Source organism: Poecilia latipinna, unplaced genomic scaffold (genome assembly GCF_001443285.1).
Source record: "Poecilia latipinna isolate Pla-1442-1.1 unplaced genomic scaffold, P_latipinna-1.0 Scaffold1091, whole genome shotgun sequence".
Classification (NCBI taxonomy): domain Eukaryota; kingdom Metazoa; phylum Chordata; class Actinopteri; order Cyprinodontiformes; family Poeciliidae; genus Poecilia; species Poecilia latipinna.
Genome location: NW_015113707.1, coordinates 85,542 through 110,477, shown reverse-complemented (window position 1 = coordinate 110,477; position 24,936 = coordinate 85,542). Strand labels below are relative to the sequence as shown.

Sequence of the window (24,936 nt, the reverse complement as noted above, 5' to 3'; positions counted from 1 at the left end):
TCCACCCATTTTGTTGAGAGACTGTGCAAAAGTAACACCTTTTACATAATTAAAACAAATTATACATTGTGTTGTCCTAATATTTTATGCTGTGCTTTTCTTTCTCCAAACATCAGTTTGCATTATTTTGCTGTTGTGAATCCCCAAAACAATTTTCTACCGCTGCTTGTTCTGTGTAATCTTTATTAAACTGCAGATACGGAGCTCCTTTGGGACAGAAGTGGATTGCTGTTTGTTGATATCCAATATGCACACCTTTGTTGCTCAATAATGTCTTGATGTCGGAATCACAAATGTTATCATTTTTCAATGGGTGAGCTCTCTTGAGTTGCAGGTAATTGTTTTGAGACTCACTAACAGTTCACAGAACAAATTCAGTGGAAGACCCGAAATGATTGTTTTTGGGTAGTTAACTTTTGGGAGGGTTGCAGCATCCTTCTTTATCTTTCAGTTCTTCACAATTTGTTTTGTGGTCGAATCTTTTCAGAGAATATTGTGTATAACTATCCAGCTGGGTGAGCATCCAAAGTTAGGCTTACGTCTTTACATTTTGATACATTTTACATTGTTGAATGAAAATTGATTTATTTGTTGAGCACTTAACAATAACTGAGGTAAATAATTGTAAAAATCAAACAAAAAGAAAAAACCCCACAAAAATTAAAAATAGAAATAAGAAAAAATGCCACTATGCCACATGGTATAAAAAGCCTGTCTAAAAATTAAAAGAAAGTTTATTTAATTATCTCAGGAATCTTCCATGTACATAAAAAAGTTCAAATAAACAAAATGGTGCAAGGTGATTATGAGCTTTAAAAACAATGTCACAACCTGGTTCAGTGATTGTGACAAAAAAGGAAAAGGACATGAGGATACATTATTTGCATGTTTATTTTAATGGATAGAATCAATCCTGTGAAAAACAAACAAGACTAAACAAAACTGAAGTGAGTCTGCAAACCAAACCCAGGAGGTCAAGTGAGGTGAGAGAAAGGTCCAATCTTCCCTCTGTGCAACAAAAGCACCTCAGTCTTTTATAGAGGGACGAAGAAGAAACTCAGTTGTTTTCAATCAGCGTAACTGCTGCATTGTAACATTTTAAAATCAATTCTAAAATGGAAAGAAAGCCAATGAAAAGAGGATAAAACTGGGCTGATGTTCACATCTAGAGGCGTTGGTTAAAAGACAGGCAGCCGCGTTTTAGACAAGTTGAAGTCGTCTTAAGGAAGACAGAGGGACATCATGTAGAGTCCAGAACTAATTAATATTTACACTCCTGATCAAAGATTAATCTAAGGATTTTAACAGTTTTATTAAAGGTAGAGAGCTGATGTCAGCGGTGGGAACGTCACCAAATAAAATACATTCAATCTTATGATCAATTATTCTTATCTACTGTTTTGCAGCCATTATGCAGTCCAAAAATAGAGATAACCGCATTAGTCACACCTAGCTTAACTTAACTTACTAATATCCCTTATTATGCAAACATCTGCATAATGAGGGAAGGACAGTTTGTATAGCTATAACTTTACCTAGTGAACATATAAAGGGAAAAGTGAAGGGGACCAAGAATACAGCCTTGTGACACTCCATAAAAAGAGGATAAATTATTGATCATGACACAGAATGTTCTATCTGTCATGTATGAAGTGAGCCACCTCAGTACAGTGCCATGGATACCAACAAAGTGTTTTAAACGAATCGAAAGCTGCTGTAAGATCCAAGAGCACCAGAACGACAAGGCGCATGTACTTGTCAGCAGATGAAGCAATGTCTTTGTGTATAAGCTCCGAGATGGAAACAAATCTTTTGCAGTCAAATTAAAAGAGAATCAAAGTCTTAGCTACACAAAACTTCTGCCAAATAAAATATGAACTCACTGAAGGATGGTAATCACATGCACATGGCTGGAAGACATGGCTGAAAAATGTATCATATCAGTCAATACTGATAATCATTTATTACTTTTTTTTCGGTTTAAATATCTGAAATACTGCCACAGTGGTGACCTTTCCTGTTTCATAAGAGAAAACTCATTTTCTATTATCACTCCACTCTCTTATTTTTAAGCAGTTATGAGGCACGGTGGTGAAACACAAAACCGTTTCTGCACAAGTTACTCAACAGGTTGTTGCTAGGCAACCAATGAGCGAGTTCATTGATGCCACCCACCTTGCTTATTTGGCAAAAGCTTTTCCTCAAGCTGTATCCAGTGAATGTGCAGTTCTGAATGAGAGTTCACTATAATCATTGAACAATCTACTGGACATATTTTCTACTGATATCGATCAAGGATCTATTGTGATTTATAGTGTTACAGATTTATTGCCCAACTCTTTATTCAACTTCACACCTTGAGTTGGTGGAACTGAAACACCTGAAGTAACACTAAGAGATGCAACACACTTTATGAAACTAGACATAACATCAAAACTTCTCAAAAGAGTCATTACATTGTGATATTGAATACTCCAGAGAAGTTAAATGCATTTTAAAACTCATCTAAGCTCAATTTTTAGCTGCTTCAAGTGAAGCAGCCTCTCAGACAGCAGGATAAAATTGCCCTGAACATAATCAAAATGATAATGAGGCAAACAGGATAAACATCACAGCAAATCAAAAAAAAAAAGTATGACATACGCAATGTACTGTTCCGTCTTGTTGAATTTCTTGGCGAGGTACTTGGCCGATGCCTTGCTGGGAATCTTCACAAAGGACAGCTCTTTGCCATATCGAGTCATGTTGCATGGGGTCTCACACACACAGTAATCATTGTCTTTCTCAACAAGGAAATCTAAGAAACCAAAAAAACACCAAACAAATGATGGCGACAGATGGAGAGAGAAGAGGAAGGCGAAACAGACAGAGATCCAAAAAGAGAAGACAGGGACTGATTAATTTATCGTCATTCCGGCGTGACAAACAAAATGCCAGCTGAGTGAGAGGCGTCAAAGTAGAGGCGACCTCTGAGACCTTCAAAAAAATATAAAAAAATAGGACAGACACATGCTGACGGAGCAAGAGGGACAGCAGGGCAACGTGCGAGGTGATGCCATGAAAGAGTGAGAGATCGCAAGTCTGTAAGAAAACAAGCAGCAGACATGAAAGGCCTGAGAGGTTTTAGCTGGTGGCGAGGCAGAAAAGGAAAGCTTCAGTGGTACCATCATGCTGAAGGAACACTATTATCTGTTATCAGCTCTGAACAGTGGGATACACATATACACACATCGTGCTGGTTTATCTTCTTACCCAAGGCAGGATCTGCACACTCCTTGTACTGCTCCGGGGTGCAGTACGGGGCATCTCCTAAGGACAGACAGGGAAAAGAAAAAGCAGCAACAGTGTGAAGGAAAGAAGAAAAGCTTTTAGAAATGGGTTGAAGATTTGCTTTGAGTCATTACTTTTATTTTCCACAACTGGATACTGTCATAAAATGGATCTGGTCTCCTAACTGATACCATTTATCACTGCTTTAAAGTTTCTGTCAACATTGTTCCAATCTATGTCATTCTAGAAGTCCAGCCATTCATTTCAATCCATCAAAACAACACTGAATAAAGACCTGCCATGGTGCTGTGGACCAACAGGAAATTACTTCCCTGCTATTGGCAATAATTCATGGAGTTTTCCCTAAAAACTACACATTTGACAGGAAGATTGAAGGACGATCTGGACCAGAGCAAAAAACGGGGCGTGGAGGATTCTTATCTCGCTCCCTGTGGACTCAGGATATTCAAACACATATCAAGGCAGCATATGATCCTGGTGATCAGACAGGCAGATTGTCAGGTTGCTCTGTGACTGACAACAGAGATGTTAGAGGGGAGGCAGGTGTGTGAGTCTTAACAGAGTCCCAATCCAAATGTTTCCTCTGTGCCAGAGCCCCCTTTTCAATTTGCCATGTGAGATCTCACACTGTGATTAAATGTAAGAGGTAGACAGCAAACGCCAGCTTTAATCACTGGACAAACACAAAGGGAAAACGGTCGAGTTTTCCGATCCACTAGAGTGTGAAAGTATGTGATTTTCTAAGACCGCTGCCAGGAATGTGTTGGTTCCTCGAGTAAAACTGCCACCACCACTTCACAAGGACACTTTTACAATAAGTTTACAAACAACAGCCGCTAGGGCACTTTTCTGCTTGATAAATGCATTTGTAAGAAGCAGTGTGTGTGTGTGTGTGCATGTGTTTGTGTGCGTGTGTGTGAAAGATACCAGGCATGTGGACCATCCTGCAATTGCAGTTCTCGACCAGGTATCGCGTCTCGCAGTCAATTCTGCAGGCAGTGATGCTGTAACTGCTGAAGAAGTCGGAGTCCATCGCCGTGGACTTGCAGTCGCCCCACGGTGGGGGCAGGTACGTCAGCTGAAAGAGAGAGAGAAAATAAAAACCCTCTTTAGTCCCAAAGTGTTAAAAAAATCCTTCCCCCCTTGTGTGATGATAATGCAGTCATTTGACCTTGCACTTCCTGTCAGGAAGATGAGAAACTTGTTACTCAGTCTGTAGCAGAGGCCATTTCCCAACAGACAATGCACATTACACAGGTCATTTGCTGCATTAGACTCAGAGAATGAATCCCATTCTTACTTCATGGTGAATACATCTGTACAGAGATGGTTATTGTTGGAGCCGGTCTCCTACGCTCTCCTATTTCTAGTCTCCCTCTGGGCTTTCATCGTACTGCCCACTCTTCATAAGAAGCCCAATAGCACCAGCTGTGTAGTAGAAAGTGTCCGGCTGTAGGAGTTTCAGCGTTTTAGCAGAACAAAACCCCATGCACCCCGAGTTTAAAGCAACAAGTTTTATGCAATTCTTATGCAACATCGATAAATTACGCCCTCAGACTTCTGTCCATGTTTGGTGGTAATCTTGCACAAAAGTCTACTGTGAGTGATTTCACACTGCCCTGTGTGTTTTATGCTTGACCTCAAAGTGTAATTATCACTCTCATCGCAGGTGCATTCAACAGATGCATCTAATTTAACTGAAACCAGGTATTTACATACACTACAGCTATGTTTTTCCACAGTCTAACATTAAAATCACAATAAATAATTCCCATTTTGATCCATTAAGATGACCATGAATTAACTTATCATATTGATGATCATGTATTTGGATTTTGTTTTAAGTAACTGAAATCCTGCCAAGCTGATGGATGGAGTAACCTTATGAGTCACAGTTTTCACTCCATGCCAATGTTTTTTATCTTTAAGCAGTTATGAGGCATGGTGGCAAAACCTGAAACTGTTGCTGCATCAATTACTCAACAGGTTGTTGCTAGGTAACCAAAGAGTGAGAGAGTGAGTTGATACCATCAACGTAGTTTAGCAGGCCATGAAAGTTTGAGCAGGTTATGTTTTTCCTCTGCCTACATCTCCCAGAATGCTGTGTGGTTCTGGATCAGAGTTCAGTGAATGTTCTATCACATGTATTATCTACTGATATTGATCACATGTCTATCACAATATTGTTATTGATTTATTGAAATTAAGTTGAGGTACAAACTGCTTTCTTAATTAACGTCATGGGAAAAAAAAGAAATCAGCGAAGACACCAGGAAGAGAATTCAGGAACTTAAGTACAATTTCTAGATGTCCGAAAGCATCACTTCGCGAACAGCTATATGTAAATGGAAAAAATAAAAACAGTATGGAAATGTCCTGCCATCATACTGCTTCAGAAAGCAGATGAGTTTTCCAAAGAGGATGGTGTTTTGGTGCAAAATGTGCATAGCAACCTCTGTTGCTAAGCTAAAGACTTACACGATGCTGGCTGATGATTAACCACAGCAATGGTGGCTGTAGACCAAATTTACCAGGAGGACCAGATGAGGTCATTGTTCTTTCATGGAATAACAGAATGAAACAAAACAAAACCCATGGCAATGTTTCATCGCCAAGTGAGCCAAAGAGCCGCTTGTGGCTCTGGAGCTGCAGGTAGCAGGGTCCTGCTGTCGAAAACTGTGACCCTATCTCAATACTACTGAAGCTAAAAGTGCAGCACTGTGAAGTAAACCTGTGAAGGTAAAACATGAAATTGGTCCAAGAGAGAAATTAGTTAAATTTTCTGTGCCAAACCACCCATGACCCACTGTGAAACAAGTTCATTAACATCAGGGGCTGAAAGGATGCTAGGTGGTGAATTAATCCAAAATAAAAACCCATAAATTATAAAGAAAATATGAAATTAGTCCAAAAACATAAAAATACAGATCTCAATTTCCAGATTCTGGCAACATAAAAATAATAATAAAAAATATATATATATTATTTTGCTCTGATGAAAGTAAAATTGAAATGTTTGGCCATAATAACCATTGTTACATTTGGAGGAATAAACGGGGAAGCCTGCAAACCTGTTCTGGGTTGGCAGCATCATGCTGTGTGAACGCATTGCTGCAGGAGGGACTGGTGCACTTTGAAAAATAAATGACATCATGGTTATAGAACATTATGTGCACATTACTGAAGCAACTTCACCCCATACAAATGGTTCTTCCACATCCAGAATTGCATTTTGGATGTTTTTAATTTGAAGAAAGAAAGAAAAAAACTCATTATTCTGGCATTCAACAAATAGAAATAGTTCTGGTAATTCTAACTGCCCTAAAACAGAGATTTTAACCGAATACAAGCTACTATGCAATATACTTTTCATATTACAAAGTAAGTAGAAATGTAAGAATGCAACCCTCCGCCCAAAAAAACTCAACTCATTGATTTAGAAGTTGAAACCAAACCATTGAGTATTGTCTGATTTTGAATTGTGCCAGTATGTGCTCATATGGTTAACATGATTTCTAAACACACTTATAATATCTTATATCAAAATTAAACACTCAAGTTCTTCAGACTTGGCAGACAAGTGGTTGATTATAATCTGACTTTTCTATGACCGCTCACACAACATAAAGGGTGCTGCATAATGTGAACCTCTTTGGGATACATCAAAGCAGAAATGAAACCACCTCTGTTTCATACTTCAACATCAAACTCAACTTAAGAGCATGAGCTCAGAAATAGATCCTTTCAATCAGAGGATTCAACTTGGAGTCCCATTAGCCAGAAATCTAATAGTGAATGAATGTTCCTCCAAAAGAGCCACTGCAGAAGGAAAGGTTGAACCAGAAATGAACCAAAAATGAAGCTAAATTAATTATTTTAATGGCATTTGCTTATATGCATATTTTAGCTTTAACTGCAGCTTGGAAGGATGTTAGAAACAGTTAGAAAGACCTAACTGCTCAAACGTATAAGTTGGGAGGGAGGCACACATTTTTTACAGATGACAAACATCATTGTTCTTTGAGGATAGTCATCAATAATTGTAGAATAATTACAAAAACTGATTGATGAACTGAAAGTGCTGAAAAGACAAAGCTGAAACTGATCAATAAGGCGGAAAAAAGGCTCCAGGATGTAGTGGTGTTTCCCTTGTGATGACAATCTCTTTTATTCTCTATGAATTTGGACCACAATTAGGAATAAAATACAAAATAATTTTCTTTCAAAGAAAACATCAATCTAAAAGCTTTACGGGAGAATTTTATTTGATCAGCCACAGCTCCCAAAGATACTCATGGCACAAACACAAAATAAGTTTTTATCTAAAACCAAGTATGGTAATGGCAGCATTATGATCTGAGGTAATCTTTTCTTTGAATTGAAGTAACGTTTAATGAAGATGAACAAAATTATAAACAGCCCTGGAAGTCTGATAGTTTGACCCCAAATCTTCAAGTGTCTGTCAGAAAGGTTATTCTACAGAGATTTCATTTTTAAAGGAAAAAACAAACGTCTATGGCTTCATCGCAAGAAAACTGGTGTTTCAGAATGAGCCAATCGCAAACCAGAGACAGTCCAACATCTGCTAAACATATGAAGAAGGGCTGTGGACAGGAAATCCATACTCTAATAAATTTGGAGAGCTTGTGGATACGGAGTAGGCACATATCACCAAGTTGAGATGTAGCATGTTGACAGATGGCCAACAAAGAATATTGATGGCTGTAATTAAATAAAAAAGGTTCAAAAACAGTGTGCACACTTATGTAATCACATTACATATATTTATTTTTGAAATATAGGTTTAAACCAATTAGATTTCATTCCTATTTGTTAGAAAAGTGATTTATGTTCACATTTCTTATGTCACAAATAATTTGAACAAGTCTATTGTAATTAAAAAACAAACAAACAATGATCTAAGAGAAGATATTCATATTTTTAAAACTAAACCAAACTCATTAGATTTTATTTATTTTCAATGAATACATTTATATTTGATTTAAATGTAATAAATATAAATTAATTGCACTCAGAAATACAGCATATTTATGTTCAACCTTGAATTTCATCTTTTCTTCGAACTTTTCTTTCCGATATACAATTTCTGCATTTTTTAATGTTTGGTTTAAGACAAAGATCAAAACATTGTGACATAAATAAAACATGTAGTCTATGAAAAGCCAAGGAATAATTACCCATAAGAAAAGTTTAGGAAAAATAGCAAGAAAGCAGCTGAATCCCCAGTAGTGGATAAACCAGGAAAGTACAAATACACAGATATGAATAAACATGAGATCATATTATTGACCACTGGAGAGATAAGAGCCCCAGACAGATAAATATCCAGTCTTTCTACTAGTGTGTAATAATAGAGTTCAAGAAACCGAAACAATTAAATTAATGTATAATGGCTGAGTAAAATAGCTGTAGCGTTAATTATGAATTTAAATATAGAAACATATACCTTCTTCTCCAAACTGAACCTCAGTGAGCTGCATGTTTACTCAAGTTATCACATTGCTGATGCAACCACAGTAAGCCTCCGTCATAGGAAAATATTTTTTTCAACATAAGAACATCAGCAGCTCTAATTTGCATTTAATCCAACTGAAAAAAATGCAAACCTTGATGCATTAAGTAAAAAAAGAGGGGTGTAATAATAAAAAAGGACCCTTGTGTGTGTCTCCGTTTCATTGGCTCAAAGTGTGCACCACTGAGTGCTCACACAGCAATAAATTAAAAGGCCACCATTGTGATTTAGGAACCTGTATTTTACAATTTGTACTAGAGTGCAGGAGGCAGCCATGGGTGCAGCGAACTGGATTTGGTTATTAATAACCCAGGGCGATGTTCAGCATGCGCATAAAGTATTCACACACATTACGATGCACTTTAAAAAAACACAGGTACCCACAGCTAAAGAGCTTCCCCAATGCAAAACACAGGAAACATAAGTGCTGCAAGGAACCTGATGATCAAGAAAAGATTCAAGATCACATGGACAGGACACATGGTGGAGAAAATAAATGGTTTAATAACAATAGTTCTGCTATTTTAAATGCTCCACGCATTTATAAACTGTCAACATCACTTCCACGGCGAGAACCATCAACCAGTGTTGCCCAAAGTGAGTCTGGCGTAGAAGATTTAAAGACATTTTAGAGTGCGGTTAGCCGTTTAACAACCAGAAGGAAGGAAACAAATCACGATAAGACGTTGACCTCAATTCTCCCTTCATTAACTGAGCGAGAGAGCAAATAAAAGGTAGAGAGGAGGAAGTCTACATGAACCCACGGACAGGAAAAAGGGGAGGATGGAGATATGCTGGCGGAAGAGACGTTTGCAGGATTTCTGCTCTTTATGTTAAAAAGGGAGACAGATATTGCATTTTTTCTTTCTTTTTATGGGATCATGGTGAGTGACAGTTTGGCCAGATGAAAAGTCAGTGGCAGCTTTGCACTACAGGATTGCTGAAGCAGAGTTGAATGAGTGTGGGGTAAACTGCATTAGATTAATGAAGAGTGAGCCTGCCAGGGAATAAATAAACAGAGGCAGGCTGAAGGGAAGGAGAATGTAGAGAATGATATTAAAGACAGAAATTGTATTAGCAGAATTGTAATGAATGTTGGAGAGCGGGAAAAAAAAAAGTAATGGAGCCAATGAGAGATAAAAAGAGATGCATACTTTCCTGCAGAAGCGACATTGGCAGCATGCAAAATCCTGCTGCAGCCTGCTGACACAGGAATGCACTGACTAGTTGTGTGGACGTGGACGGACTGAGATTACCACCAAAATCCCCCTTTTCTCTCCTTCATTCATTATGCATGAATCTGTTGCATATTAGGGACCAGAGAGTAGGATTTGTCTGGCTGCAAACTGAACCATCGCACCCACAAAATTATTCACAGCTGAGAGGAATAACCCACATTTACTTCATTTCACTGAACAAGACCAATTGTGACAAGCTGACTGGGCAAAGTCTGTGTTCTTTATTTATGCTAAAGCCCCATGTGGGTCTCTGTGAGAGGGTTGCACAAGAACCTGAAGTCTCTAAGGTGCACGCAAACATGAATAAGCCCTTCAACCTCATTATGGCACTGTTGGCTTAGAGGTTAAAACATGTTCAGCAGCCAAATAGCTTTATTTATCCCATCTCATATCAAAAGAGGATTAGAACAGACACTGTCGTCTGTAGCAAATGTTTTTGTCCCTCTGTCTGAAAATCAGGATTGCTTTTTAAACAAATGAACATGTACCCCAGAGTTTGGTAGTAACTAGTTACATTTGCTTGAGTAACATTTTGGAAAAAGAGCATTTTTACTACGCTGTACTTTTTAATTTTACTTGAGTGATTTGTTATGAAGTTTGGCTACTTGAGTAAAATTTCTGGATACTTTAGTCATTGTAAGTAACTTGACTGGAAGAAGAACAAGTTGACACTGAACATCTTAAGCGCTTTTAACTGCGTTGTTGCTGAATTGTGCAATACAAACTAACTTGAAGGATTAATTGATTGATTGGTGCTCTTACTTGGGTAAACTTTTTGATGCTCGACCCGGCTCTGGTGAACCACGTCTTTATGAAAGGGAAAACAACTTTGGTCCTTGGAAAAACTGGTAAGATGCCAGTTTTTTTGGACCAACATTTTCAGGTTTCTGGCATCTTACCAGCTTTTTCTTTTTCAAGTTCCAAAAAGTCAAAGTATATTTTGCACAAATAACTTATTGTTCCATGTCTGGCATATTGTGTGAAAGTGTGGGGTAGTAATATTCTCAACAGGTTTGTAAAAGGAGAAAGTAAATACAACTTAAGAGATTAAAAAAAAATTAGATTCAGAGAGGTGATGAAGGAAAGATGCATTTCAATTAAATGTGTTAGTTTATGGAACAATCTAAATGTTTTTCTGTATTTAAAATAAATCTGAAAATCATTATGATATAGCAATATGGCATTGATTAAACTGGTGTTTTTGTGTATTTGAAATATGTTTGTCATTCTCTGAGTTTAGCTAATTCTCCTGTATGTGAATTCAGGGGAAATATTATAAGTTTATGCTACTTTCTGCTCCTTTTCATTCATTATTTCTTTTAGTTTTTACATGAACTATTCATATTTACTATTGAGTGAATGAAATGAAAAATAAAATGAAGATATCTAATAAAACAGTGAGTAATAAATATGGTAAATATATAACAGCTAATATATATAAATATATATTAGCTGAATTTCCAAGATCGAATCGGATATGATCTGTTTTTATTGTCGAACAGCTGAAGCATGTTTTCCAGCCAAAGAAACATTTCTTAAGCCGCAGAGCAAACAGAGCAGCTTGCAGGGCAGCAGAGAGCTGAGTAAATGCTGATGTCACGGGGTCTTCATGCTAGAAGAGGCTGCACCAGTGAGGCAGGGGGATATGAAGGAGCAGCGCTGGGGGAATGGGGTCACAGCTTTGAAAGCAAATATGTTGTGGAGATATTTCACAGTGGTGGAAAACAAATAGTGTTTTAGGTCTGGTTTGATCTGTGACCATGCTGCTACACATCATCCCCTACCAGCTAGCATTTCAAATCACTTTCAGAGCTTCATTTCTGAGGAAAGGGAAAAATGGAGAAAATGACTGGCTATAAAATTTCAGTCGTATAACTCGCCATCCTTTTGTCCTTTCAGTGAAAACGCAGTGCTGGTCACGTTTATTGGCACCCCTGGTAGCCATGTCTTAAGAGAATTATAAAACAGATTCCTTTTTTTACTACAGAAGCATAATTTCACACTGAAAATGGAGAAACCTTTAATTCAAGTGGGGGAAAAAAAATCTCATATTACAGAAATCTGTAGTTGTGCTGCAGCAGCATGTTGAAGTAGTTTGTTATATTAGTCCTGATTTGTCCTTTTTAAAGACTTTTTTTCATAATATTTTAGTTAAGGTGTTGCTTTTTTTGGACAATTATTCCATCTGGTTTTGGGTGCGGTGCAGCTGGAAGGATTTTTAGTCTTTTTGACTTCAAGACAGTTCTTATGACACATAACTATGGCAACCATGTGGGGTTTTTTGTTTGTCACAATCATGAGCAACTTATTAGCTCACGATTGAGCTAATAAGTCACCAGGCTGGGAATCGAACCTGCAACAGCCGTGTTGAGGACTAAGGCCTCCATATGCGGGTTGTGCGTAACCCCTGCGCCACCACAGCACACCCTACATCCTCACTTTTGATTAAAAAGTGACATTTTACTTTAACAACGCCATATTCAGCACCAGTTTCAGCATCCGCCTGTTACAATGGATGGAGAAAACATTGATCTGGTTGAGTCCTATAAATACCTGTGAGTTCACCTTGACAACAAACTGGACTAATCTATTAACACACATGTGGCAAATAAGAACAAACTGAGGAAGCTCTTCCTTCTTAGGAAAATCTTTCATTGTGTGCAGTCGGTTCTTCTGTATTTTTTATCAATTGGTTGTGGCCAGCGCTGCATTCACTGATGCTGCTTGTTGGAGCATCCGTGTGCGGGATCAGAAAGTGTATGTCGGTGATGGGTGGGGGAGCGGACTCTGTTGGGGAGCTGGTGGAGAAGAGGATCTGATGCAGGCCGTCCTCTGTAACCACACACACCCTCTGCAGGAGGCTCTGGGCGCTCAGAGAAGCAGTCGCACTAACGACTACAAGTTTCTGTGTTGGAGAACAAAGAGAAACTGGAGAGGCGCCATTAGGCTGAACAACACCTCCTGCTGACCATGTGCATTTGCAAATATCACAAGTATTATGAGTATGCCGGCTATTTTCTTTGGCTATGGTGTTCTATAGTTATTGTGCTTCCTTAAGGTTTAATTGATACTGTGAAATATGTTATTTTGTAATAAGTGGGAAGGTAGGCATCATTTGCATATTTTAAATAAACTACAAAATAAAAAAATGTTTTTATGGAGCTGTATTTTTTGATATGTACGTCTCTGTCTGTCTGTCTGTCTGTCTGTCTGTCTGTCTGTCTGTCATTAAACTCACGATGCAGAAAAAAACAAAACCAAACAAAAAATGCAAAAGAAAAAAAACAAGACAAAACAAATACAGAAATAGAAAAACAATATTTAAATTCCTGTCAATGGCAAGAACACAAAGTGTAGACTGAAAACAGTATACATGAATGCATAAGTTTATTATACTCTCACCATTTTATTCATACAGAATTATGAAAAGGGAAGTATTTCTCCTGTGTATTTTTCTAAAGCAAATCTCCACAAAAATCTGTTTCCTCGCCCCAAAGGTGGCGAAGAAACAGCCACCTGTTTCCTCGCCTCATCGTACGTTTTGTCTTCTAAAACGTACGATGACCTTCGTAATTTTAAGTGTGAAAAGGAAATGTTGTTTTAGTAATTCACAGCCTGTTGTTCCCTCTATATACATTTTTTGTGTGTGAAATTGCATCATAGTGGATAAAGGAATTTACTAGAAGAATGTGTAAACAGATGTGTGGTTGTGTTCACTGATGTTTTGAAGTTTCACAACCAGCTTAGACAACGCTACGGTAGCAGAAATTGTTCAAAAACAACACCTTGTCACGTGTTTGCACCAGAAAAGCTGCATCTTTTTTTCCCTCTTAGAACCCCAATAGAGGTTATATAAGAACTTTGAAGAATAAGGTCATAACAATTATCGCCCTGCTTTATAAATCATCATGTCCTCTGTTTACTCTATTTTTTTTACACTTTTCTTTAAAAAAATGCAAGTCTACAAACCCACAAAAGCCACACATTTGGTTACAAAACAGGTTAAATGTTTATGGGAAAAAGTATATTTGTGACTTTAAATATCAATTTAAGATGGAAAATGAGCTACTGGCCAAACAAAAAAGGAGTGCCTGAAATGAAAAGCAAAGATTGAACAGAGAGTTAGATGGAGATTCGTACATGTTTGGAGCTGCTGCTCCACTGACAACAAACTGATCAACCCTGCCAGAGACACCTGAGCTGTGAAGGAATGTCACAACCCAAAGACACAAGCGCACTCAACGATGAAAGGATGGATTGGAGGGAGATGCATCATGGATAATACTCACAGCTGCACAGGATCTTATGATCTTGCATGCACAGATTTATACATGCCTTATGTTTTAAGGCAAATAAGAAATATTTCAACTGTTCAGTCAGAGATTTTTATTTTGTACCTCTAAGCTGCTTAACGTTCTGCAGAAGTAGAACAGCACATGTAAAAAAAAAAAGGTAAAGAGCCTTCTGTTTGGCACAAAACTGATAAATGGATTATGCTGGACTGAGTTTGAGGTAGAGTCCGCAGGGACGAGAATTTGATATTTTTGAAGTTGGAAAAAGAACTGAGCTCAAACAGCTTTGATATCTTCTTTAATCATCTCTGCTCAAAGCAACACAACTACATAAAGCTTAAAGGTTTGTGAAGCATTTACGTATGAAGCAAAGGACTGGTAGACACGGGGGAACTCAGTGCAAAAAAATAAAAAACTAGAAAAAATTAAATTTTACTGTAATTTAGTAAACCTTTCACTTATGTGTATGTATGAAGTATTTTTATCATACATTTGATCTACCTGTGTTGTAAAAAGGGCAAAAACTATTTCTGATTTCTATTCAGTTAATAGAAAAAGGTGAAGTAGGGACGCATCGATTTGAAAAAAAATGAGCCAATGTCAATATCTGATATTAATATTGGTAATATTGCCAGATTACCAACATTTACTGATATTAAATCTGTGACCACAACTTAAAAATGCCGCTGGATTTTTTACACAAGCTGCAGTCATGTCAGATTTGAAGTAGTTGATGGGAAATTTGTTCTTTTTACTGACTTGATTCTTTGTGAGTCACCAAAGTGAGTGGAGTTTTTGAGTCAGTTACCCAGTACAGCCCAGTACACACTGCACCCAAAACCAGTACAGGTCTGCAGCTTTTAATAGTCCAAAATTGTTGCCATTTTATTTTCATTTTTAGGTTAGATGTTTGCAAAAAGAAGCATTATCTAGTACATTAAAAAATAAGCACAAAGTATTGACAGGAAAACATATAAACAAACATTATTTGTTTTTTATCATCTCAGCCAAAGTTATAGCGTGATTGTGGAAGAGCAGCAGGTTGCAGACCCTGCACTATAATGTAAGTGTATTTAATATCATCTATAAAAGAAAACAAATAACTTTTTTTCTCTTATCTCAGATTTTGTTGTACACTTTCTTTGCACACTGTAGCTTGCACGCAGTAATTCATTCTGTTTGCAGTGATGATTAATATCCTTACCTCCACAATAATACAACAGAACAAGCTAAAAATTTATTACCACAGTGACTTGATGAATAAATTTCTACTCTGGGTGCAGGAGCGGACGGCAAAGAGCAGGAAACAGACGGGTTCTACCCCCTGCAGAGAGCGCACTGTTGCTGAGAGAAAACCATTAACTCATCCTCAGCCATTCGTCTCATCCTTATTGGAGCTGAACTGAGCTGAATCGTTACCTCGCCGATCCGCCCCTGCCTGGGCTCAACCAAGTTGATCAGTCCCTGCTTGAGCTGCGCTTTGATAAGTTGGTTTCGTGAATGAATTTGGGTTACAGCTAAAGTGAACGAGTTAATGTAGATGACGAATCGTGTCTCGTGAGTCAGTAAAATGACTTAAGACTGGCTCAGACTCCGAGACAGTCTTAAGGAATTTGTTAACAAGAAATGAAGGAAATAAGCTTGACTATGAAATCTCAACGGTCCGCAGACATTGTGCATACAGTCTGTGTGGCTCACAGAATACACAGATTACTTAGAACAATGTTGTTCAACTTCTGGTTTGTAGACTGATGTAAACCACATTTTTTAAACATTTTGCACCTTTATCTGTCTCATGTTTAGTTACAGACTTATGCAAAAGTGCTTTAACCAAAACCTCTGATAAACATTCAGATGAAGACAAAGATTCACATAGTTTTCTAATCACAGTAATTTTCTCAGCAAAATAAACATCCCAGTGTAATATTTCCCTTTGTTTGAGTCTAGCTTGTCTACTTTTCAGTGTTGTGTAAAAATAGGATGCTTTAGACACTTCCAAAAGGAATCTGTAGAAAAAACCGCTGCAAAAAAACAGACTTTACGGGTCACATTGCACCATCATGTCATGCTTGAAAAGATGTGAGTTTTCTGCACATGTCATGCTTGAAAAAATGTGAGTTTTCTGCAGAAGCTCCAGAAACAAAGAAAAGCTTTCAGATTAAAAGACATTAAAAGCACCAAACCATCCAGTGACAGGAAACCTTGAATGACACTGATTCCATTTAGAGGAGTAAATGAATATTTAGAATATTTACCACTTTTGAAATCGGACTGTAATGAAAGCTACAGTCACTTCTTTCATTATCTGCATTTGCATTGACCATGTAGTTGCATAATTTGGCATTTTGAAAATAAATTTGCTTAACGGAAACAAGGCAAATTCGAAAAGCTCTCATTTTCAATAAAAGTTTTGGTGTTAGGATGAGATGTTTTTTTTTTAACCGTATCAGAATTGGCTTGTTTTGCAAAACTGCAATGGAAAGACTGTTTTTCAAGTCACACGATCAACATTTGGATGTTGCCACTGAAGCAAACCATGAGGAAGAAGTCGGCAGGAAGTAGCAGGAGGATCGCGGCGTGGCATGCTTTCTAACGACTCACATGAACAAACGTATTCACATGTGATTTTAACAGTGTTTCTTATTTAATGCAAACACCGCAATTGCAAAATTATGTTTTTCCTACATTAGTGGAATACTGACAAAGCTCTGCACTCATTTGTAATGGAAATGCAGCTACTGATGGCTATGCAGACATATTTTCGCATGTTTTCAGCGTTCTGTGATCTCTTCCAGGACGTACCCGTTGCTCTTGACAGGAAACAAAGGTCTGAAATCCTGGAGCCACTCCGAAGCCCAGCTGGTCTATGAACGGCGGCTCGTCCTGCGTGTGGATCTGAACCTTGATCCCAGCTTCAAATGATGTCTCATCTGTTGATGGTAAAAGGTTAGGACGGTTACAACAGGGATGATGATTTGTATGCACACACGAGCCTACGCCATCATTACTAACCAGAAGGTGCTAAAGTGTTGCAGTGTTGGAATATATTTGAGTCAGGGGAGTAAAAACAGACCGGAAACTGAAAAGTCTTAGCTGAAGAAAATCTTAGAAGCTATCATTGCCTATTCATCAAAATCTGAATCACTCCATACATCATCGTTTCTCATGAATGACAAACACTTTGGTATTTTTGTGGGTTAAATAGCCTGAATAAGGAGCGAAAGGATAAAGTGGATGGATTTTCCAAACAGATTAGACGATGACAATGCCTGCCTCACTGTAGCCTTGCTTACTGCAGAGGAAATGAAAGTGAATGTATAAATTATTAAATAAATGATGATGAGGATAAAACAAAATCAATACAGCTGAGAGCTTCCTTCCCCATAGCACTCTGCTGTATAGATTTTAAATCAAAGAGATGGGCCTCTTTAGACTTGAGGGAAACCCCTCAATGACACATGGACTTCAAGCAACACCTCTGCAAGCAAGCATATTTTTTTCACAATAACTGACCTAAAATGCTAATTATGCAGTAAGCAAGTCGGCTCCTTCGAGAGCCAGCTTGGTGATAATGTCCAGTGTCTGCTTCCTGCCAACCCAGCCCTTCTCTTCCCCTTCTTGGTTGTCACTCGGCATCATCTTCTAAGCGGAAAGGCTTTCTCACTATTTTCAATTAGGGAGCTAAAAATTGTGGCAGGAGTTCAGCAAGAAAGCTTCGACATGGTGTGACAGATTTGAACTGCTACATATTGGTCCAGTGAGATTGAATACCGAGCCGTTTTGTTCTGCTGCCAAGGAAAATGCTCGAGAGGCGGAAGATAGATATACAAAAACAGAAAGCATCCCAATCTTCTGCCATGCTGCAGTCATGGCCATCCTTTGTGGGTTTCATAGAATAAAAATCACTTTTTTTCACTTAATGTGGAAGAATTCCTAGTATCCGCAGACATTCTTGTTAGGGAAGTCAATGTCCAAGAAAAGCTGAGAAAAAATAAAAAATCATAACCTTGTCAGTCAGGAGTCTAAAAATGTCTCAAACAAAATGTAAACCTTTACACATATATTTCATTTTGGTATGTTTTGTTGTCATTTTAACTTGTAAGTGTGACTTTATTACAATTTTACAATCAAAAAAGCAAAGTTTAAATTAATATTCAAAAATAATTGCAGACATGATATAGTCGAGTCGAGTTTAAGTGAGCTAAGAAGATGAATCCATAAATTTTAACAAAGACCACAGATTGAAAATATTAGCATTGCTTTATTGAGAATGATATTAAATCTGATTAAATTGTTTTATCATAGATAAATCATCAGATTTTAAATTGTTTTGCATTTAAAATTAAAATGATGGACATGTTTACTTTTTAAAACTGTAAGGATCTATATTCATAGTTTGACTGTTGTGTTTCCATAGCTACAGGATGGTGACATGAGTTTAATTTTTGCAATTTAGCTTTGTTTATTCCTAAAAAAAATCTCATGATGTTAGCGGTGTAAACAGTCATATTTAATAAATTATAATATGCATTCACAGACCTGCTCGTCAGACTAAAAGTACCTTTGAAAAATAACCTTTAAGGAGGTATTAAATACTTTTCATTTAGCCCACATTAATGTGATAAATATTGGTTTGATGTCATATTTTAATTTCAAATGTTTTCATTAACTGAAGGTGGAAAATAATCATGACTAACAGAAATAAAGGATTTCAAACATCAATATGTGTGTAACTAATATTTATAATGTGACAAAGTTCCTGAAATAAATGGGCTTTTAAGTAATATTTTCACCTATACTAAAATGTTTTTATTTTTCTGCTTACATATTTAAATTTTTTAAGAAGAGCAACCAAATTCAAATTCCTTGTTTGTCTGCATGGATTATGGTTAAAGAGGAGGATATTCTCAGAAAAAAACAAGATTAGAGGTTGAACATTAAGCAACATGTAAAAAATAATTTATTACTCAACCAAACTTTAACCAAGGGAATCAGGATTCATCACACTTGTTGGGGTTGAACTTCTTTAATTCCACGCGACTCTATTCTTGGTGTTTGTTATTTTTTGTCTCAGTTAGTCTGAGTCAGTGTTGTGAGCAGGCAGCACACAGAAGAAGCCCGTTGTGATGCCATCAGGCGCTGATAATAGACTATTTCTTTAAATCCTTTTGATTGCATTTGAGGGAACAGACGGTTCTCAAGCAGAAAATGTGCCCTGCGTTATAATACTTGTCTGTTCTGTGAAGCTCTGTTCACGTCGAGTACTGTCACAAAAGTTCAGCTAATAAGACAAAAAAAGTGTTTGGCAAGTTTCAAATAATGGAAAAAATCTGAACAGAAGCTATTTCTACCATTAAGAAATCTCCTGTAGCAACACTGCATAAGGTTTTGTATAAGTCAGCAAAGAAATCAGAGCTGACATTATTTTCCCCATCAAATCCCAAAGGAGGTCTGCATGATTTAGGTCATGACTCTGGAGGGTTATCCTCAGACTTTTACTTTCTCCTAAGAAAGATATTTTTATTCAAGCAGCTGATCTTGTTGGGTAAACCACCTCTGTGGCTTAACGATCCTTTAGCTTCCTCTTATTTATCTGGACTGCAAACCTTCCTGAACCTTTTCTGATTAGATCAGATCAAATTTGCTGTGTTTGTTGTAAGGATGGAGAATTGTGTTTCTGCTGATCTGGTGGCAGTTTTTTCTTTTTTTCTGCACACATCACCCTTCTGTTTGCAAAGGACACGGTCATTTAAATATGCTGAATCAGACAGCGTCTCACTTTTAATGTTTTATTGCTGTTAAGAAATAACTCCCTGAAGTCGTGGTAGATGATTCATTTCTAGGAATACTAACATTTTAAAGCAGAAGGTTACGATGCTATTTAAAGCATCCCCAGTATTTCTGTTATTACTGCAAGAGGTCAAAGCATAATGAGTAGGATTCCAGAATAACTCGTGTTTGGAGACTAGGACATGACTGGGATGTTTTCCTTAATGACTAGACTTTAGAAAAGCTGTTTTTTACCTTCAAATATTATTTTTTTATCAATATATTTGATGCCTCGTCGTTTTTAGAAAGAAAGATAATAATTTTAACCTTTTACTTGACTGGTTGGGAAATTAAATACTTTTAAGAAATTGCAATAAAATAAAGTTATCATTGTAAGAGGCAAAATTGAGACAAGCAGAGTCTAAAAATCAAAGCAAGGGTGACTTTATATTGGAATGCAGTTCTCCCCTCTGCCATTCAGTTTTTTAGGTTTATAGTTCCTCAATAACCTCAAACCCCTTTTACTGATCAATTTGTCATTAACGTGATACCAGGTGATCCAGAGAGATCACTGGAGGGTGTTTGTTTCAGATGACGCAGAACCAGAGAGGCGTGTTGAAATGTCAGAAGTCCTGATATTTAAGTCTTATTCTTATAAGTCTATTTTGTACTAATGCTGTCAATTTATTACAAAAATAATCAGACTAATCCCATTCTAGTGCTGTTATTAATCACATTTAACCACTGTGCTTAACTTCCTAAGCTTAAAATGTAAATATTGTCTGCACATCTAGTTTTTAAGGTATAATGGGAAAAAAAGGGACATCCAGGTAAAACAGCAGTTAAACAAAAATATATATATGTGTATAAAATGTGTATTTGGAGCATTTCCTCCATAATGTAAACATGCAGACTGTTTCAGCATTGAATTCAGTGCTTTAAAGAAGAGCAAGTCCTCAAAATGATACAATCTGTAATAGATTCGGCTGATTAGATTCTCTTTGTTACAGACATGCTCTGACTCTGTCTTCTAGTTGAGGAAATTTGAATCTTAAGGGGATGCTGTGATTGGCTGAGTTTGGTGGCGTGAGCAGGAAATGCTCTGTTCTATGAAATGACAGGAGCAACTGTTTGTCATTGTTGGAATATGGAGACACGGAGTCGCCTTTGCAACATGGAACCAGGCATAGACTAATAACAAGGACATGTCTATTTGCAGATTCATCTCTACCTGACTTCTCTGAGCGGCTTTATGAAATCTGCATCACAGATCATGATCCATGTGACGACGTCCCAATATGGATCAGAGCGTAAAGGTGGTGGGTCGAATTCGACCTTCCATTGAACATCGACACCATTCAGCTGATCAGAACAGACTCATTCAAACAGCAGCAATATCTTTCATAAGCAAAGTTGTTTTTGTAGCCTTTTCCCACATGAGATTATGGTTTCATTAGATGCATCCAATGCTTCAAATTAAATCAGGGGTGGCATTTTGTTCTCCGACGGTATTCAGTGGCAGTTCTTGAATGAATGCGACCTCGGGTGAGCCTCTCTCTCTGTGACCAGCATGCACATTCATATTACTGGATTACTGAGAAGCAGACTAGAAGACACTTCACTGAGTTTCTAGCTTAGCCAAGAATCAATTGTTTTTACTTTCACAAACTTTGCTTTCAGGAGTCTGAATCACAACAGTTAGAACAATTCAGTGCAGCTTAAATTGTCCCAATGTTATACAAATATCACAAATGTTCATTTTTATTTCTAAAAGGGAGGTTTCATAAATCTCAAATTATGCTTGAGATTTATGAGATGTTATGATAAACCCATTTGCACCATAAAATTGTGCAAATAAGATTTAAAAAATACATTTGCTTAATGCAAACATGCTTATTTTGAACAATTCTGCGCTAGAATAATGTGTTTTTTCACAGACGTATCAAAATAGATGCAATGGAAACACTTTTTTGGGTCACGATAGTCACGTGATCAACAGCTGGATGCTGCTACTGGCAGAAATGACGAAGACGACAACAGGAAGTAGCAGGAGGAGTTCCAGCTGGGTCCACCAGAGCTCTCACAGCATCACACGCTTCATAAAAGTTTGTCTCATTCCAACATTGCTCTTCTATAAGATGGCTGCCATTTCTCCAAAACTCTGCACACGTAGCTGCTCCCAAGTACGAGGAATTTGTCGCTGCAATGTTTGAATCAGACGGCGACGTTTCCTGTGATGGTTGAATTATTAATGTATCTCATGTAACTGTTTACATCCATCACTGCCATAATTTTAATGTTTTATTGAGTGAACAAGTTTATTCACATGCAACTTTAATTTAATTTCTTATTTAATGGTGAAACTGTGTTTTTTCAACATTAGCAGCTCCGTTTGCAATAAGCAATAGAAAACTTATTCTGGACAAAACCAACTTTCTTGTTTTCCATGAGCTCTCGTACCATTCCCTGATAAAATGTCGCTCTACTCAGTGAGCCATATTACACATTATTGCACATTATATATTGTCACTAAGCCTCTAACCCTATTATATTGCCTTAAAAATGCATTTTTTTTCTTGTTCTGTCAGATTTGAACTTGCAGCTCTCCTGCCTAATAGTTGGGTAATGTCTAGGTGGATACATATGTTTCTCACAAACAGTCAGGAGTTTTTCTGCTGCGTCAGTGTTTGAGTGGGTGAATAAGATGCAGATACTGTAAAGTTATTTATTCACTAAAGTAGAAGATTATTTCTTCTACTTATTATTTCTTCTTCTTCTTCTACAGCCTATTTTGGGGAATTTTTTTTGCCACTGAGGAAGCATTGCATCATTGGGCAGTCGCCTGGTAAGTTTCATGTTATGCAAATTGTTAAGTAGCAACACAATTAAATTTTTTTTAAAGTCAATTAATAATTGATGAATTTCTTTGATATGTTGAGGTGTTATTTTTGTATAACACAAAGCATTAATCTACTGCTTAAACTGTTTTATTTGTCCATACTTAGCTTCAGACAACCCAGATCTGAAGCAGTGGGAAACCCCCCCGCATATTACATGTTTTATTTATAACTATGAAGTTCTTTGGGTCTCAGCATTTCTTTTTTTTTTTTTTTTTTCAAAACTCGATGGGACTTTTCGAGGTGAAACGTTGCATACTGAAAAATCTTTGATACAGTTTGCATTCTGTATCACTGAAACTGCATATGTGGCTTTAGTTTCTAACAAACCCAAAAATATCTGTCTTCAGACAGGTTGGCAGGTTACCCTATCAGCCACAAACTTTCCAGCTTTATGCCTTTATTCCTGTTATATGTCTTGCTTTGTGATTTTTATCAACAAGTAATCTCACATTAAGAATATCAGAGCCTTTCCTGGAAGTGCTTCTGAAAGCCTTGAGCTCTTTATGATATATTTTCTAAGTGTTTGGTAAAATATTTAGAGCTTACTGTTTTGTTTTCTCTCGTTTTACAAGCCCATGTGTATTTCTCACCACACCATCTGTTTGCCTTCCAGTCAGATTATTTCATTTTGCCCAAACATTATTATTTGCACTTATCACTATAATTTTACATAATTGGAAGAACTCAAGACTCTGTGTAGACCAATCCGTGACCTGTAGTGTCTCATCATGTGCTTATCTGTCCAAGTATGCAATTATTGTACTGGAGCTTTGTTTGGGAATATTGGCACAGAAAAATTAACACATTTATAGATCCTAACAGAAATTAGCTGCTTTGCTTTGACATGTTATTTTTAATGAGGTAACACTCCTGTTCAGTGTCATACTGAATAAAATGCTGATTTGTGTCAAGCTTTATTGTAATAAGTACAAAAACACTATTGCTCAACTGCCAAATCTACATGTTTTGCATATTGTACCAAACAAGTTAATGGAAATGCTGCAACAAATTATGTTGACTCATGTAAGTTTGTCTGTTATGTGACGAGACGCTGCTTTCCCCAAGAGTTGCTCCCTTTTTTATTCTTATATGAATCAAACCAAAGGTCAGGACCCTAATCAGCCAAAAGAAAACGCTTCCATCATAACATTCAGTTAAGAAGTTAAATATGAAAAAATATAACAAATCTCAAAAGAAATGCCAGAGACTGGAAAATTACCACAGTATAACACTTCTTCTAAGCATTTTTTAGGAATGAAAAAAACAAACAAGAAATTCTAACTTTCAAAACAGCAGCACATATTTTCTATATAAAATCAAGCATACACTTTTAAAGCACAAGAGTAAAAATCATTTTTGAGCACAAACTACATATATCCATGAACCAAACTGTGGTGGATTCAAACCTTTCATGTGTTTGCTCTTCAGAGGAAATTTACCTCTGCCCTCACTGAGCAGCATCCCAACTCTCTCCTTGTCAGATACTATTTGCCCAAATCGCTAACTGGCTCACTGTATGCTGACATTATGTAAGTAAATACGGCTTTCAGCCTTCATTCTGCATCCAGGTCCTGCAACAGAGCCTTGCTGCCAGCGTCTAACCCATTCATTACAATAGATGAAAAAATGTTGCTTTTGTTGAATGTTTGGGTAAATGCAATTCTTAAGTGATGGATTAAATTATGCAAGTATTAATTTGATAAAGCAAGTTTTCTTTTTGTTGCAAGGAGAAATTCTTGGAGGTTAAAATGATGCATTATGTAATCTAGAAGACTGAGCCAGATTGATGAATGGTGTCTTTATATATTTAGATATCAAATAAAAACAAAACCTGTGATTAGGAATATCTTTACATATATATATATATATATATATATATATATATATATATATATATATATTCTTTTTTTAAA

General features: G+C 37.0%; 1 protein-coding gene across 2 annotated transcripts in view; it reads right to left on the bottom strand.

The window, feature by feature from the left end:
• The window catches only part of asic1b (acid-sensing (proton-gated) ion channel 1b), a 78,054-nt gene that overhangs the window by 5,577 nt on the left and 47,541 nt on the right, over nt 1-24,936 (bottom strand). For both annotated transcript variants that reach the window (XM_015052145.1, XM_015052146.1), the window contains exons 3-6: nt 17,157-17,284; nt 4,219-4,369; nt 3,253-3,309; nt 2,644-2,797 (exon numbers count right to left, since the gene is read on the bottom strand). In XM_015052145.1, the coding sequence (XP_014907631.1) occupies nt 2,644-2,797; nt 3,253-3,309; nt 4,219-4,369; nt 17,157-17,284 (490 nt within the window). The remainder of the gene's footprint in view (nt 1-2,643; nt 2,798-3,252; nt 3,310-4,218; nt 4,370-17,156; nt 17,285-24,936) is intronic.